Below are 14689 nucleotides of genomic sequence, written 5' to 3' on the forward strand. Positions count from 1 at the left end.
TCGTACATTCAATCAGGTGCTGGAAACATTGGAGATTTTGGTCCACGTGGACACGATCACGTCACACAGATACTGAAGATTTGTTGGCTGCACATCCGTGGTGTGAATCCTTTTCACCACATCACCAAGATGCTAGATTGGATTGAAATCTGGTGACTGTGGAAGCTGTTTGAGTGGAGGGAACTTATTGTTATTAGTTTAACGCACCTGTTTGGGATGATTTGAGCTATTTTGACCTGCTGCATTATCCTGCTGGAAGAAGCCATTTATGATGCCACTACTACCTGTAGTGATACGCGGCAGAATGAATCCATGTTTTCATGAAATTTTGGCACCACCATTTGAATGTGTCAGCAATGACCAGACTCATCAGACCAGGCAAAGTTTTTTCCAGTCTTTTATTGAGCAATTCATCTCTGTTAACCATAGAGATGGTTGTATGGGGAAATTCCCAGTTTCTTAAGCATTCAGACCAGCTTCCGGAGTACCAACAACGACGTTGCACTTAACATTGCCTTTTTCCCCAAATGTGATCCTCAGACGTGCATGGATAAATGGACTAAGCTGCTACTAAGCGATTAGCACATTAGACATTAGAAAACAAGCAGCCAAACAGGTGTACCTAACACTAGTGCGTATATGCAATATTCAAAAAATCTTCAGGTCTGCTTTTTAACGTTAAGGTACTTTATTGCTGCCCAACAACCCCAGATTTATTTCAGAAGTCTGCACTGCATTATAGCACAGATAAAAATCTGTTTTTCCATTAAGCTGAAGCAGATATTCTGCCTGATTCCAGGTGATCTACTTTACATTAACCATGTTACAGTCCCATCACAGTTGACTTTCACTATATAATGACTGAGCTAATGGTGCGTAAACAAATTAAAAGTAAAAAAGCACATAAAATATATCAACAATGAAATTATTTCAAGCATATTTAAAGTTAGTGCCATACAGATTTTCTTTAAATAAGCAAAAAAAAAAAACAACAAAAAACAAACCCTCTTAACAGTAGGCTGCCACCAGATGGCGCTGTCGCACAAAACATCTCATCTTCCCGGAGGATTTCTAGTCATTCTCAGAGGATAAAGCTTGACATTCTCCGTGCAAAGGATTATTCTGCGTGTTTCGTCTGGTGTGTGTGTTTCCGGCAAGGAAAAAAGAAAAGAAATGCATCATCTGAGGTCCTATTCAGCCTCAAAGTGTCGCTGTACTGTAATCGAGGCAGGCGAACTTGTTTTCATTCCCGGGGAAAAGTGCTCATTATTCCACTCACTGTTTCTCGTGGAGGAGTGCTCGTGTACTTGAAGTGTAAAGCACAGTGGGGAACATCCCGTCCACCTCAGAGATCGTGTCGGCGATGAAAGAGCCATCACTCCTGCCTGTTTTCGAGGTTATGGACCAGCAAGATTATAATTGCTTTATAATTATAATAATAAAGATTCATATTTTATGCCAAACTAGAAAAAACAGGGAGTCTGTTTTGAGCAGAGCATATTTTCTTTACATATAAATTCATTTATATAAAAATATTTTCTATTAAAACAGTCTGAAAGCTTCAACGTCAATTTTAATATAACTTTATCATTCACACGCCTGGTTTCCAACATAAAACACGATACTGGCAAGAGTTAGTCAGCTGTATCAGTCACACCTGTAGGGAAATCATGGACACATTTAATGCAACACCTTCTGTGCACATTGCAGGTGCGGGAAATGTGAACCAGTGGCGATTCTAAGTTTAAACGTTTAGGGGAGCTCAGCTCTCATTCATGATGCCAGCAGTGCCTTGTAAATAAAATTAATGGAATATGCTGTTTGCAAATATAATCAGCCCTTTTTGCATTTGCACAACTCAGTTCAGTTGGATACACATTACAGTGTCACCTTCAAAAGCAATCTAAGCAGTTGGATGACCTATTGTAATGTCTGAGAATAATTAGGTTTAGATATCAAACCCGAGGCTAACCCTAGAAGAGCAGGTTGCAAAGCCAAAACCGATTACAGTACAGCACAGTGCTTAGTGAAATCATCGTCAATGAATCTGGGTAAAACAAAAGCTACAGCTTTATAATTTTTGGTGAATTTGACTACATGTCCACACTTCCGGTTTATTTTGCTCTTTCTCTGTCTTTATGCCGTCACCCAAAAGTTAAATGTTACAGTGAATAAAAGATATAAACGGATCCATATCAGTTCATAGCATAATTCAAAGTGAGTAAAGCCTGCAGCTGGACATTGATCTGGAGCTGTACTGTAAACAACCACTGAAGCCCAGTTTGCCCATAAAAGGATTTTTTTTTCTGTTTTACAAACTAAAAAAATAAAGTATATGTGAGCAGACTAGAGAATCATAATGATTTATGCTACATTAGCCAAATTTGTTTATGTTATTTTGTCAAATAAAAACATGCAGATGCTTTATAAGTCACAGTGATTTCCACGTGTTATCAGAACAGTTTGTACTTCTGTTATATTCCAGTTAAAGTGTGTTTTAAATCCACATCACTGATTTGTGTCATTACATTACCTCTTCATTAGGGGTGCACTGATAAATGGGTCTAAACTTATTGAAAAAACCTTCAATTATGTTTAATTTTGCTGACATAAAAGCAGTTAAATTAAAAGTTACTAAAGATACTAAAGTCAGCTTATCATTTGTGGGCTGATGGCTACGTCTTGTGGTGGTTTCCTAAAAGAAAATCAAAAGGAAAAGCTCTTTGGGACCATTGCACGTGACAGTATGAAGCAGGGCAATATCAGAGACTTTAAATGAGAAGGACTTTGGTAATAATCAGGGGAAAATATCTCTTCATTTCCAAATGTCCTGCACAGAATGTTTTGAGTGCAGAGTACAAGAAAACTGAAGGAAAGGAAAGTGAGAAAGATTTATTTTCACTTTCTCACAGGATGAAATATAAAGCACATGTATGTGTTAAAAAGATTAATAATAAATTTTGAAATATATTTAAGCTTTTATCCTTGGAAATGTTGTATTTAAATTAAAATATATTTGCTATTCACATCCTAAATACCAAGCCTGCCATCTGCACAGTTTATTGTTTTTTTTATTTATAAGTTACTGTTTATTTGAAAATGTCAGACCACCTCCCAGCATCACTAATGTGTCCCACATTGTTTCTCTCGAACTGTGTCTTTATATGTTTTATAGAGTAATGTATATATAATGCAGTGAAAAGTATTTTCCCTCTTCTTCTTATTTTGCATATTTCCCACTTTTTTCTCATGTTTCAGATAATCTGATTTTTTTATATTAAACAAACCTGAGTAATTGTCTTTAAATAATCATTTTATTTATCAAGAGGAATAAAGTTATCCAAACCTACCTCTCCCTGTTACCTAATAACTATTTGTGCCACCCCGGGCAGCAAGAACTGCAAACAAGCATTTACAACAACTCACGATGAGGATTTTTTAGTCCACACTTTAAGGTCATGCTAAAGCATCTCAATTGCATTTAAGTCCTGACTGCGGTTAAGAAAACTGACAGAGTTTTCTTAATTTGTGGATAATGACTCTCACCATGGTTTGCTAAAGCCCCAAAGCCTTAGGGACGACTTTATAACCATTTCCAGACTGATAAATGCCAGTTTCTCATTTGTTCTGGAGTTTCTTTGGATTTTGGCACGATGTGCTGCTTTTTGAGATCTCTTATTTTGTTTTACTTTGTCAGACAAGGTCAGGTAGTTTTTTTTAACCCCCTTAACAAATGACATAATCATTTGAAAACTGCATTTTTTTTGTTTTCCTGGGTTATCTTTGTCTAATATTAAAACGTGTTTGACGATCTGAAACACGAAAGTCTGACAAATATGCAAAATAAATAATAATAAATAAATTAAATAAATTAACATAAGAAAGTAAAAAGGAGATAAATACTTTTTCCACAGCAGTGAATATTATAGATACTTTGAAGGATGCAATAATATCCTATATTCTTAGTTATTACTGGATCTATTTGTGAATTAGTTTATTCATTTACCGCTTATGTAGAAATAGCAAGGATTGTTGGGTCAAACCTTATTAAAAAAGTCAGTAATGAACTTTCATGAGTAGTTATTAGTTGTTATATAGTTGTCATATTCCTGCCTTGCGCGTTATTTTGTGAATTACATTTCAATACGTCCTCAGCAATGGGGCACATGCGCACTGGCCGGTGGATCCCTCTCTGACCACGACAGACGATCTTCGGAGTTGTGTGTGTGTAGTGTGTGCGCTCCACTCCCGCTGGCTGCTATGACCTAGCTACCGGACGACACTTTCCGTTTTTCCACGCTGACCCTTCCGCCTCAAACTGCAGTCCCCACACTCAACGTTACGGTCGTTTATGGTCGCATTACCGCCACTTTTTCATCGTAGCTGCTGGCCTCCGGGGCTAGCTGGCTAGCAGAGAGGGGGTGACGGAGTGGAGCCAGCTGGTCGGACTGAGAATCGGCAGCGTTAGCAAACAAGCTAATTAGCGAGAAAGACTCAGCCTGGATTATTGCCTTTAATCAAAAGAGAGCATAGGTCTGCGGCTTCACCCACTGCAGCAAAAATGAAGATAACTGTGGATTTCGAGGAGTGTTTGAAGGACTCCCCAAGGTTCAGGTGAGTGATGACAGCCAGGCTTTTTTATTGTCCCGTCCGCTGCTTTTTTATTTATTTATCTCAGGGGTAAAAGTATACGGCTAGCCGCCTGCTAAACCCTCACGCCAATCAGCAGTAAGTAGCTAGCTGTTCGTCGCCTGCTACTTTTCTATTTTTGTCCCTAAGAGAGCTGGGGCCAGTCTGGGAGGCTGCTGCTGGGACGAGGAAACCAAACAGAGACTCGCTGAGAGTCGTGGTGCAGTGGAAAGCTGCTCCAGCGCCTGTTTTTACCCCCAATATAAATTATGTAAACATAGTAAAATACATTAAATATGAACGCAGAGATTAGAGTCTGTCCCAGGATCCTTGACTGGCATGACCCTGCTTAATAGTGTATTTTTTCATGACAGCCAGCTTTGTGTTTACTGTGCGCAGCACTGCATCTGTAATTCACTTTTCTGTTTGATCACACTTATATTTCTAATTAGACCCAATGTCTATTTTCACTGTCCGCTCATTATCTTGCTTTTAAAGTAACCTGACACATTCATGATCGTTTCCATATAAAGACATATTAGTAGCGTAAGCAGTAAGCTTCTTTCCTCCTTCAGTTACGAGCTGATCAGTGAAAAAAAGACAAATCACTGGTGACTTTAAAAATAGTGTTACCGTCCATGTGACGTGTTCTCCGTGTGGTCATTTCTGAAATCACCCCCCCCCCCCCCCCCCCAACACACACACACACACACACACACACACACACACACACACACACACACACACACACACACACACTTCTTCTGAAATTTGTGTAAAAATGGCTCTCACCTCCCTCCTCTAACAGTGGCCTTGAACTGTCCAGTGTTTTGAGACAAAAAGCATCTTCCCCTCTTCCTCCCTCTTCCTCCCTGCACAGCCCCTCGCGCTCCCTTGCTGCTGCTGCAACATCCTCTCTCACAAAAACGAGGAACAGATGTTCGAAAGTTGTTGTTGCAGTTGTTGTTTTTCTGAGACTGAGCATTTCCTTTAGGATTGTATTCATAGGGCTGAACAAAGGGGAAATGTCCCAGTCGGTCGTTGTTGCCTGGTTTAAGGCTGTGTGACCACGATTGCTCCCTTTTACTCACTGTTTTAAATTGGACACATTATTACTATTAAAGCGCTCTAACTGGTGTGCTGCTTAGTGTGTCAGCTCATTGGTATTTGAGGTGTTCGAGGTGCTGCATGCTGCCACAGGCTTTGAAGCCCTCACCTCTTTGCGTCATCACACTTACGTTTGCTTTCATTGATTGTGGATAACAGAGCGCTGAGTCACTGCATACAGTTTGAAGTTTTCTATGTCAGCGAGGCAGTTTTTCAAACAAAGAAAGGAAACTGTTCAGTGGGAGTGCAGAGGCTTTGTTTGCGATGTATATCCAGCAGAATCTGAAATACTGAAAGTCACTCATTTGTATACAAGACTTGCCTGACTTTTTTTTATTTATGTTAGTAAATAAGAACAGTCATCATCATGAGCCAGGTCCGAGCATCTTTTAAGGTAATTCATTGCAAGGCTGCAGCAGTATAAAAAGGCTTGGCACTTATTTTTCTTAATTAGAGCTTTGCTTTTCCCGGCACTGAGGCGGTGTGTGATTGACCTTTCTCTGACCTGTAACTTTGCTGCGGCACCTGTTACAGCACCTAAATGACACCATTACCTTGTCCTTGCTTTATTCCAAAAACAAATGCACAAAAGATGTGGAAAGTGGTAATCTGTTGATCAGTTAGATGATGTTTGATGAATATATACTCGTTTGGGGTCACCTTGGGCTTTAAAAAGGTGCTCTTTTTCTGACTTCTGGAGACCAAAGAATCTGTTGATTAATCCTGTAAAACATTAACCTAAAGTCAAAATTAATCATTAGACTTTACAGTAGTTCTCGTTCTGTCTGTTTAAATGTAAATAACTCTGCTTCTCTGCCTGTCCCTATCAAAAGTATAAAAGTTATCACTTTTATTGAGGGAATTCTTGGAGGGGTTTGGATGCAGCAGGCAAAGTACTTGGCCTAGTTTGTGACAAATAAACAACAAGCAGTGAGTTTCTCCTCCAGGACTTCTGAACTTGCCATCGGTTGCACTGAACTTGCCGGTGCCACCGATGTCGGTGCTGTTTGACCAGAGTACATGTAATCTTGCACCACTGAAGGACATCATGGATAGAACCTGTAGGAACGTAACTTAGTGCTTAACTCAATGATTTCACTATAGTACTTTTTCTCGTAGTAGTTTTCTAGCAGGTTTTTTTTCTCCAGTTATTTCTATGTTATGCTGCTTGGTGCTTCTACTGTTCTACATTTTGGATGCCAGCTTTATAATCCACACTAAAACCAAAGCATTGCATTACTATGGATCAAACTATGAAATATAATAAGTCAACAGCTGCAACATTAAAGTCATAATGATTTGGACAAGTGCCATTCTAAATGGTAAACACATTTAGTTTGGGTGAACACCTGGATTTTACTTAGCAAAGTGTAAGAGCTTTACATTGGTCTAGGATACTGTTACTTTTGGTCTAGGTGTGGGATCAGCATCATCATGTACCACCCAAAAATTGAGGTCAGTTGAATAGCTGAATATATTGAGTGACCAGTTTTTTTCTTCCCTGGTGGAAATGGTACATTGACACACTCAGGCATTTGACATAAGCACACCAAATGCTGAAGGTGATCCAATGAAATATTAGAGATTGTGGGGGGTTGTTTTTGGTCAGGGCAGTGTGTTTTGATATTACAGCCTGTGCACTGTTAAGCTGCTTAAGCAGGATTCTAACTTTTACTTAAGTAAAAAGCCAGCATACTTTTTTTCCACTTTGCAAAACAAACAAACAAACAGTTATCAAATATAAAGTTATGTTTAAACTTTCGTGCAGCACCACTTTCAGTTGGACAATTTCTATCCCAATTTTTTTACACTGATTGTATTTCTCATCAAATATTCTGATTTCCTTTCGGCACCTCTATTTTGTTCTTAGCCCGCTCTGTCCCACCCTGGTTTATAAACTTATGGAAACGCCCATGCATCCAGCTGACAGTGGATCTCCAGAGCTGAGCTGCAGCTCAGACTGGCGGGGCTGGAGGCTGTGGGATGAGAGACTTGCAGTAGAAAAAGCTGAATCATATTGAGGGCCGCCACGGCAACCTGGCCCGTGAGTCAGCTGGTAACATGAGACAGGAATGGTCGGTGTTAGTTGGCTAGCAGCAACTGAACTTTCAGAATGAGAGCAAGAGGACTGTTTTTAAATGTGTCACCAAATGTATGTGATGAGGTAAAATCTATGAGTAGGAAACACCACTGTATGGGCAGATGTGATACAACACATAGAACTCGACAAATGTTGTCGTTACTTTTTGTCTAAAAACTCCAGTTTGTGTTTTATTCTGTTAATCTAATTCACATCCACTTCCCATGATTGTCTGAGCAAGGTAACAATATAGCCCTGTCTCTGTTTGTGCTTTTTTGTGACCTTTGCCCCCCTTTTGGATGAGTCATCAGTTAGCATTTCCTGACTTAAACACTGCTGTAGGTTCATCATTGCTCCATAGTTATTAGAGATTACTGCACCATAGTTTTCCACTTCGACCACCGCAGCTCTGCTGCCGTTTATCCAACCCCCCTCTCGTTGTGTTTGGCCAGGGAAGACGACGACGACGCAGGAGACACAGAGTATGGATAAAAACATGTAATACGCACCAGCGTGAATTAGCTCTCACTTGCTCAACATCTGTTTCCAGTTTGGTGTTTGCTTTCAACTTGGTGCTGGAGAATATGGAGCCCCCAAATGTAGAGAGGGTTGTTTTTAAGTGGTATTTTGGCACACCCCACTTACTTTTTTTTGTTTTGTTTTTTTTTCATCCTCATTTTTGTTGGAGAAACTGTCTTTGGTTGTAAACCATGTGTTCGGGCTGCATGAGAGGTTCACTAGTGCAAAAAAGTTATGTATTTTTGGCAGTAAACCCTAGTAGCCTAGTTTTCCACTTGAGAATAGATGTTGGACTCGAGAGCTTCCTGGCTCCTCTTCAAGTATGATAGTTAAAAATTCCCTCCAGAGTGCAGCAGCTTTTCTCTCCACAAGTATAGGAACAGATGTTTTACATATTTTATATGCTGTTCCACTCTGCAATGTCCCCAACAAAAGCAATTATCTGTAGTGTCTTTTTATATGAAATAAGCAATGTGGGGGTAGCTTAAGGACCTCGAAAGTTATGGATACTATAGGCTCCATTTATTAAACTGATCATAACATCTGTAAAACTGAAATGTTTCCAGTTTTTTTACATAGGACACACAAGAAATTATCCCATCAAGAAAATTATAGTATGATGGAAATGTTTTCAGACTAGTTGTCGGTGAGGTAATTTCTGTAAGTGGCAGAAAAGTTCTCCTTGTTGTTGCGTCCCTTTTAATCATTATTACGCGAGTACGTGCTTCTGATTGGGTGTGTGACCATGCAGTGCGATACATCCTGATTAGCTTCCCATGGGAGTCCACCTGTGGGCTTGTTATCATGCTGGGCTATTTGCAGTTTGATTTAATTAAGCTCTGGTCCATTTCCTTTTAATGGTTATTAAGCCAATTAAAATGAATGAAATGTGAGGACTGAGGCTGCTCTTTATATCACATAAATATCCGTGTAAATACTTTAACTTTCAAGTATACAATTATTTTATCAGAGAGGATGAAGCAGAGAGAAGCTGTTGTTAATTTATCTCTCTAAAAATGCTTTTTCAAAGCCTCAGATTTTGTGGATTTTACACATTGCCTTCGGTATATAATTATTAACTCTGGATTTTTTTATGAGGCAGGCTTTTCACTGTCTATAAGTGATTGATCTGTTAAATGAGAGAATATTCTGTAAGTCCTTAAGAAAATACTTTTGTTATAATTATTATTTATAGCTCTCCAAATACATAATATTGTTGAACAATGATTGTTGATGATATCGTTTTCCCCTCGTCTACAGCAAATACAGTTAAACCTGTAACTTTGTGGACATGGGCACAATTTTTGTAGTGTTGCCATCTTTACATCATTAAAGTAGATTTTAATTCAAACAATCAACATATGATTATGCAAAATAGTCAGTTAATATTAGAGAGTTAGTATTGTAATAATTGTTTAGGGGTTCACAGCTAGTTTTATACACAGTCACCTATTTTCAGTGGCTCAAAACTGATTGGATAATTAATTCACGGCTCAGTGAGCTGTTAATGCAAGTAAAGGGGATCTTCACAGGAGGCTTTTAGTATTCTTTAGGCTGAAATCCAAACTAAAAATAAAGTAAATAATTAAGGAGTGGCCACATTAACAATCTATTTCATTCTTTAAAAGAATGAATGCACTGGCCAGCTGTGAGACAACTATTGTGGGTGATCTGTGACTTTGAGAGTTTACATTAAGGTGCAAACCTCTGGGTACACTCGAGATCAACAAGACCAGTTTAGACATTGGCAGAAAACATCTAAAAGAGCCTGAAAAAAATGAAGGTTAACTTGCACCAGAATGATGGAAAGAAAAAAGTATGGAGAAGGAGCCAAAGTAGTGGTCTGTCAAACATCATGAGAGTAATGCTGTGGCATGGGCATGTACGGCTGCTAGTGGAACCAGGTCACTAGTGTTTATTGGAGATGTGACTGCTGATAGAATTAGCAGGATTAACTTTGAAGTGTACAGGTTTATACTCTCTACTCAGATTCAGCCAAATGCTGTAAAAGCTGATTGTACATCACTTCACAGTCATAGGGATAATGTCCATGGTTTCTACACCTCCGGCAGTTGCTGACTGCAACGTTTTGTTTTTTTTATCTAAGTATTAAAAAATAATCATTAGATCAACAATTATGTTAGTTACTGAAAATGTAAATGGGGATTGACTTTAATTCCTAAACATGTGTCATTATTAGTGGTGCAACGGATCAAAAATCTCACGGTTCGGATCAGATCACGGTTTCAAGTCACGGATCGGATCAATTTTTGGATCAGCAAAAATAGAAAAAAAAAAAAAAAAGACAAATTCGACTCGCCATTTACTTATTTAAGTATTTTTTGCCTATTAAAAAACATTCAACTGAAGACTCATTCCACGCACTTATATAAAAACAAATTAAGGTGCAATATGGACATTATGGACCATGCTGGGCATCCTCTGCATCCTCTGCACACGGCCATAAACAACCAGAGGAAGTCTGTTCAGTGACAGGTTGCTTCTCCCAAAGTCAAGGACCTGCAGACTTAAAAAGTCCTTTGTCCCACACGCCATTAATCTGTTTAACTCCTTGCTGGAGGGGAGAGGGAGGGGAAACGGGGACAAAGGAGGGGGGAACAAGTAAGCTGTAGTGCCTTTTCACTGTGCAATAGTTTCTGTTAATATCCAACGGTGTAATAGACTCACAATACTTGAAATGTGCCGTTCCCTTGTATTCTTATTCCTATTTATTCTATTTATCCCTTTTGTATACTCTGTATTTATATATGTGTGTATTTCTGCTCACATTCTGCAACTTCTGTCGGTGCTGTGCTACTGGAAACTGAATTTCTCGGAGGAACCCACCCGAGGGATAAATAAAGTTTCATTTAATCTAATGTAATCTATAGGGCAGTACAGGGCTTTGTATCTACCACTCCGCTGTGATACAACGAGCGGTCCCAGTCACGTGGCTTTCCGTTGCCCTGGAGCTAGACCCATTTGTAGTTTGATCAACAGAAGATGGCTGGGACAGTTCAGCCATAGCTTTAAACTTCTCCTGCTCATACATGCTTGGAACGATCTTGTCACACTGAAGTGGACAAGCAACGGGATATCATAGCGTGGCTCAAGCACGTTCATCACAGTTTAAACCCCTTGTTTTGCACAACGGAATACGGCCTCCCGTCTGCAGCTAAACACCCCGATAGCTTTTGTAATAGCTTTAGCCCGGTCGGATTGGGCAGCAAAGGGCTGCTTAAATGCAGCAAACTCCTCTGCTCCGCCACTTGGATCGCTAGCGCTGGCCATAACTATCGCTTGACAGACCCAACACACGCACTATACACATACTTTTTTTTTTTTTCTCGACTCTTCGGATCACATGCGTACCGAACCGTGGAGTGGGTTCGGATTTTGGATCAACCGTGATCCGTTGCACCACTAGTCATTATCCAAAAAACCTACTGACCTAACTGTGTGTGAGCACATTAATCTGTGGATCACATTAACGCCACCGTCTAGTGAAAATGCTGGAGTTTCCACTCTTTCTCATCAGTGCGTTTCCTTCCTGCTACTTCCTTGTGACATAGGAAGACCAAATGTGAAGCTGGCCTTGATGTTTAGTCAATCCCACACCAGAATTTCCAAAAGCTAGTAAGCGTTTATCTTTAAATAATGACTTCATCTTGTTGACGATGCCGACACGTGTTTGTGTGTATGTGTCTAATGGTGGGTTTTTACCACTGGAGGACCCCCTTCTGTGACAGCACTGCTCCACTCTCTAACAATTACAGGATCTACGTCACGGGACTGAATCTCACCCTATTCTTCATGTTTCCAACTGTTTGCCTCTACCACCACTGTTATTTCAGTCCAGTGGAATAAACCGTTTTCATGCAAAGTGGTCAGCTTTTCTGCGAGAAGTAATGAAGTAAAAAAAAAAAAAAGCAGACTGTGTAAAATAATCTTCCTCCTGTATTTTAAGAAGTTCTTGGCAGAAGTAAGACAAGACGAGGGCGGCTGACAGTACGCTAGATATATTTGGAAGACATCAAAGTAAAGATGTAATGCCAGGCTGACACATCTAAATTGGATTAGTAATAGTAATTTAGAAGTAAGCCTGCTTGGGGCTAACTATGAAGTTTGAGCTATTTTATTTGGAAAATAGTATTGTTAACAACTAGGGAAACTTCCCTGTATTCTCTTGAATATGGCTTTAAACGGGTTATTGTCACTGGAGGTAGAGGAGCTCGGTATTTCTGTGTCAACAGTGCATATTAACTTCCTGAAATCAGATAATTGGTGAACCGAGAAGTCGTTTTACTTCTGTATGACCATTACATGATAAATAGTTTTTCCGATATTGTGCAACGGGGGAACAGATTTTCAACCAAACCGGTGCTTCTGCATTACACAATATTCTCCAGTGAGACAGAAATACGTGTAAAGTATATTCTTTGATGTCTCCTTTTGTCTTTGAAGTGTTGAGGTCCGTACCGCAGGCCTGAAGAAGACTCGGTAGCAACATGAATGACAAACCTGTTCGGCCGCCTGACTTCTTTATGTAGAGTAGACACAAGCAGCTGGGCAGATGCCAGCTGCCTCACAGAGCTCCAGGGGTGGAATTATTTGCTTTTTGGAGTGTGGTCACTGAATCGCTGCTAAAGAATTAGGTGTCTCCTTTTCTTTTTATACAGTATTTTACTATCCAGACAAATCATTGACTCTAGTGCTTGTAGACTAGCACAGTAAAAGTCCGGAGCTGCTGTTAGTGTTGTTGGCAGTGTTAGAATCTTAGTCACCCCCTGCTAAAATAACCTTTTTATGTGGATGTTTACTCAAAAGCTTTAAGAGGCAGAATGTCAGGCGACTAACTAGAACTGATTCAAATGACTTGAATTAATTTCCTAAAGTATGGAAGCAAGCTATTGTTTACTGTCTACTGTTGTTAGATTGCTGGCTTACAAAATGGAAGATGGATCGTGTTATAAGATATGTAGAGTAATATAAGAATATTGTAATATTATATTCCAAGCAGGAGGCTTCTGTTTTGATGTACAGTGGTGTGGAGTCCTATCTGACATAAGCTTTTGGATCAGTGCCTTTTTGGGTCAACATAAAGGGAAGCAGGACATAAACATGGCCTCGCTGAAGCTGAAATTGCCTCTGATGTGGTTTACAAAGCAGACTTTTTTTCTCTCCCCGTTTTACTTCTTCATGGCCTGTAGTCTGTCTTATACCACACGTCTCTCCCTATTTAGCTCTGGCTTGATCCTCACACCCACTCCGCACTTAAACCAGGCTTAGTTCCCTAATTTTTATTGTTTCATGTAATAAAAAAGCTAGTAGTCATATGGATATTTCCTGGAATTTATTCTTGGATGCCTTGTCACAGAGGGAGGAAGAGAGTGCTTTTTTAAAGCTTTAATGGTTTGGAATATGGATATGTTTTCTTTAGATCTTGAATGAGCAGCACCAGCTATGGACCAGCAGGGATCTGGTATCTCTATGCATCGTGACCCTTCCAAATAGTTTGCACAGTTTTCTGTTGTTGAATGATACCATAGTTCAGAGAGTTTGCATTTTGTTTTATCTACTGGTTACACTCTGTGAATGCTGTTTTTGCACAAACTACCTCTCTTGTTCTGTTTTTGGAGACCAGAATCCTTTTAGACTAAGAATGTAGATTCTTAGTGATCCAAATTGGTGGGCAAGAACATTTTATATCTCTTTACTAATGATATTCTCCTCTTTTTGTCAAATTTGGCAGGTAAATCTCATTAAACAAATTGATAAATTCAGACAGTTTTCAGGTTATTAAATAAGTTATACGATACCATCAGTGCTTTATTTAAATCAAGAGAAAGAGAATCTCCAATAATCAAATCACTGTTTATAAATGCAAAAGAAGGATTCATGTATTTAGGAGTCAAAATTACTACAGATATAAAAGCAATTGTAAATGTTAACTTGTATATAAGAAGTAAATGTAAATGTAAATGTATTCAGACTCCCCTGCAACAAGTATACTTTCAGTCTCATTTGCTAGAACCAGCTGTTCAGCTTGGCTCACTCCAGGAGTGGAAACAGAGTTGTCAGCAGTCAGTATATCCAAACCAGCTGAAAATGCTGCCTTTCATGTTACTGCTTTTCAACTTCTGCTGCTTCAGTTCATTAGTGTTGCCCTTTTGAAGTCATGCTCCAATATTTCTTGGTTTAAGGGCTGGTTCTGAATTTTACTTGATTTTTCAATATTTCTGTTGTTGATTTGTTTGATAAGCACATAATCTTATTGAGCCATCTAACCTCTCCCCAGCTTCGGGCCATGAACTTCTGTTCTGACGTTCACCTATAAACATTGTTTTTGATACA

General features: G+C 39.3%; 1 protein-coding gene and 1 long non-coding RNA gene across 3 annotated transcripts in view; one reads left to right on the plus strand and one right to left on the minus strand.

The window, feature by feature from the left end:
* Positions 1-669: 669 nt before the first annotated feature.
* LOC113037125 (uncharacterized) lies at positions 670-5807 on the minus strand. The gene is made up of 3 exons (XR_013901703.1): positions 5422-5807; positions 1280-1385; positions 670-1135 (listed from the first exon to the last, which is right to left on the minus strand). It is a non-coding gene; the product is annotated as an uncharacterized LOC113037125 (long non-coding RNA).
* The window catches only part of LOC113037124 (arf-GAP with coiled-coil, ANK repeat and PH domain-containing protein 2), a 45724-nt gene continuing 35242 nt past the window's right edge, over positions 4208-14689 (plus strand). For both annotated transcript variants that reach the window (XM_080289606.1, XM_080289605.1), the window contains exon 1: positions 4208-4614. In XM_080289606.1, coding sequence (XP_080145732.1) covers positions 4562-4614 — 53 coding nt within the window. In that variant the 5' untranslated portion in view covers positions 4208-4561. The remainder of the gene's footprint in view (positions 4615-14689) is intronic.

Source organism: Astatotilapia calliptera, chromosome 15 (assembly GCF_964374335.1).
Source record: "Astatotilapia calliptera chromosome 15, fAstCal68.1, whole genome shotgun sequence".
Taxonomy (NCBI): domain Eukaryota; kingdom Metazoa; phylum Chordata; class Actinopteri; order Cichliformes; family Cichlidae; genus Astatotilapia; species Astatotilapia calliptera.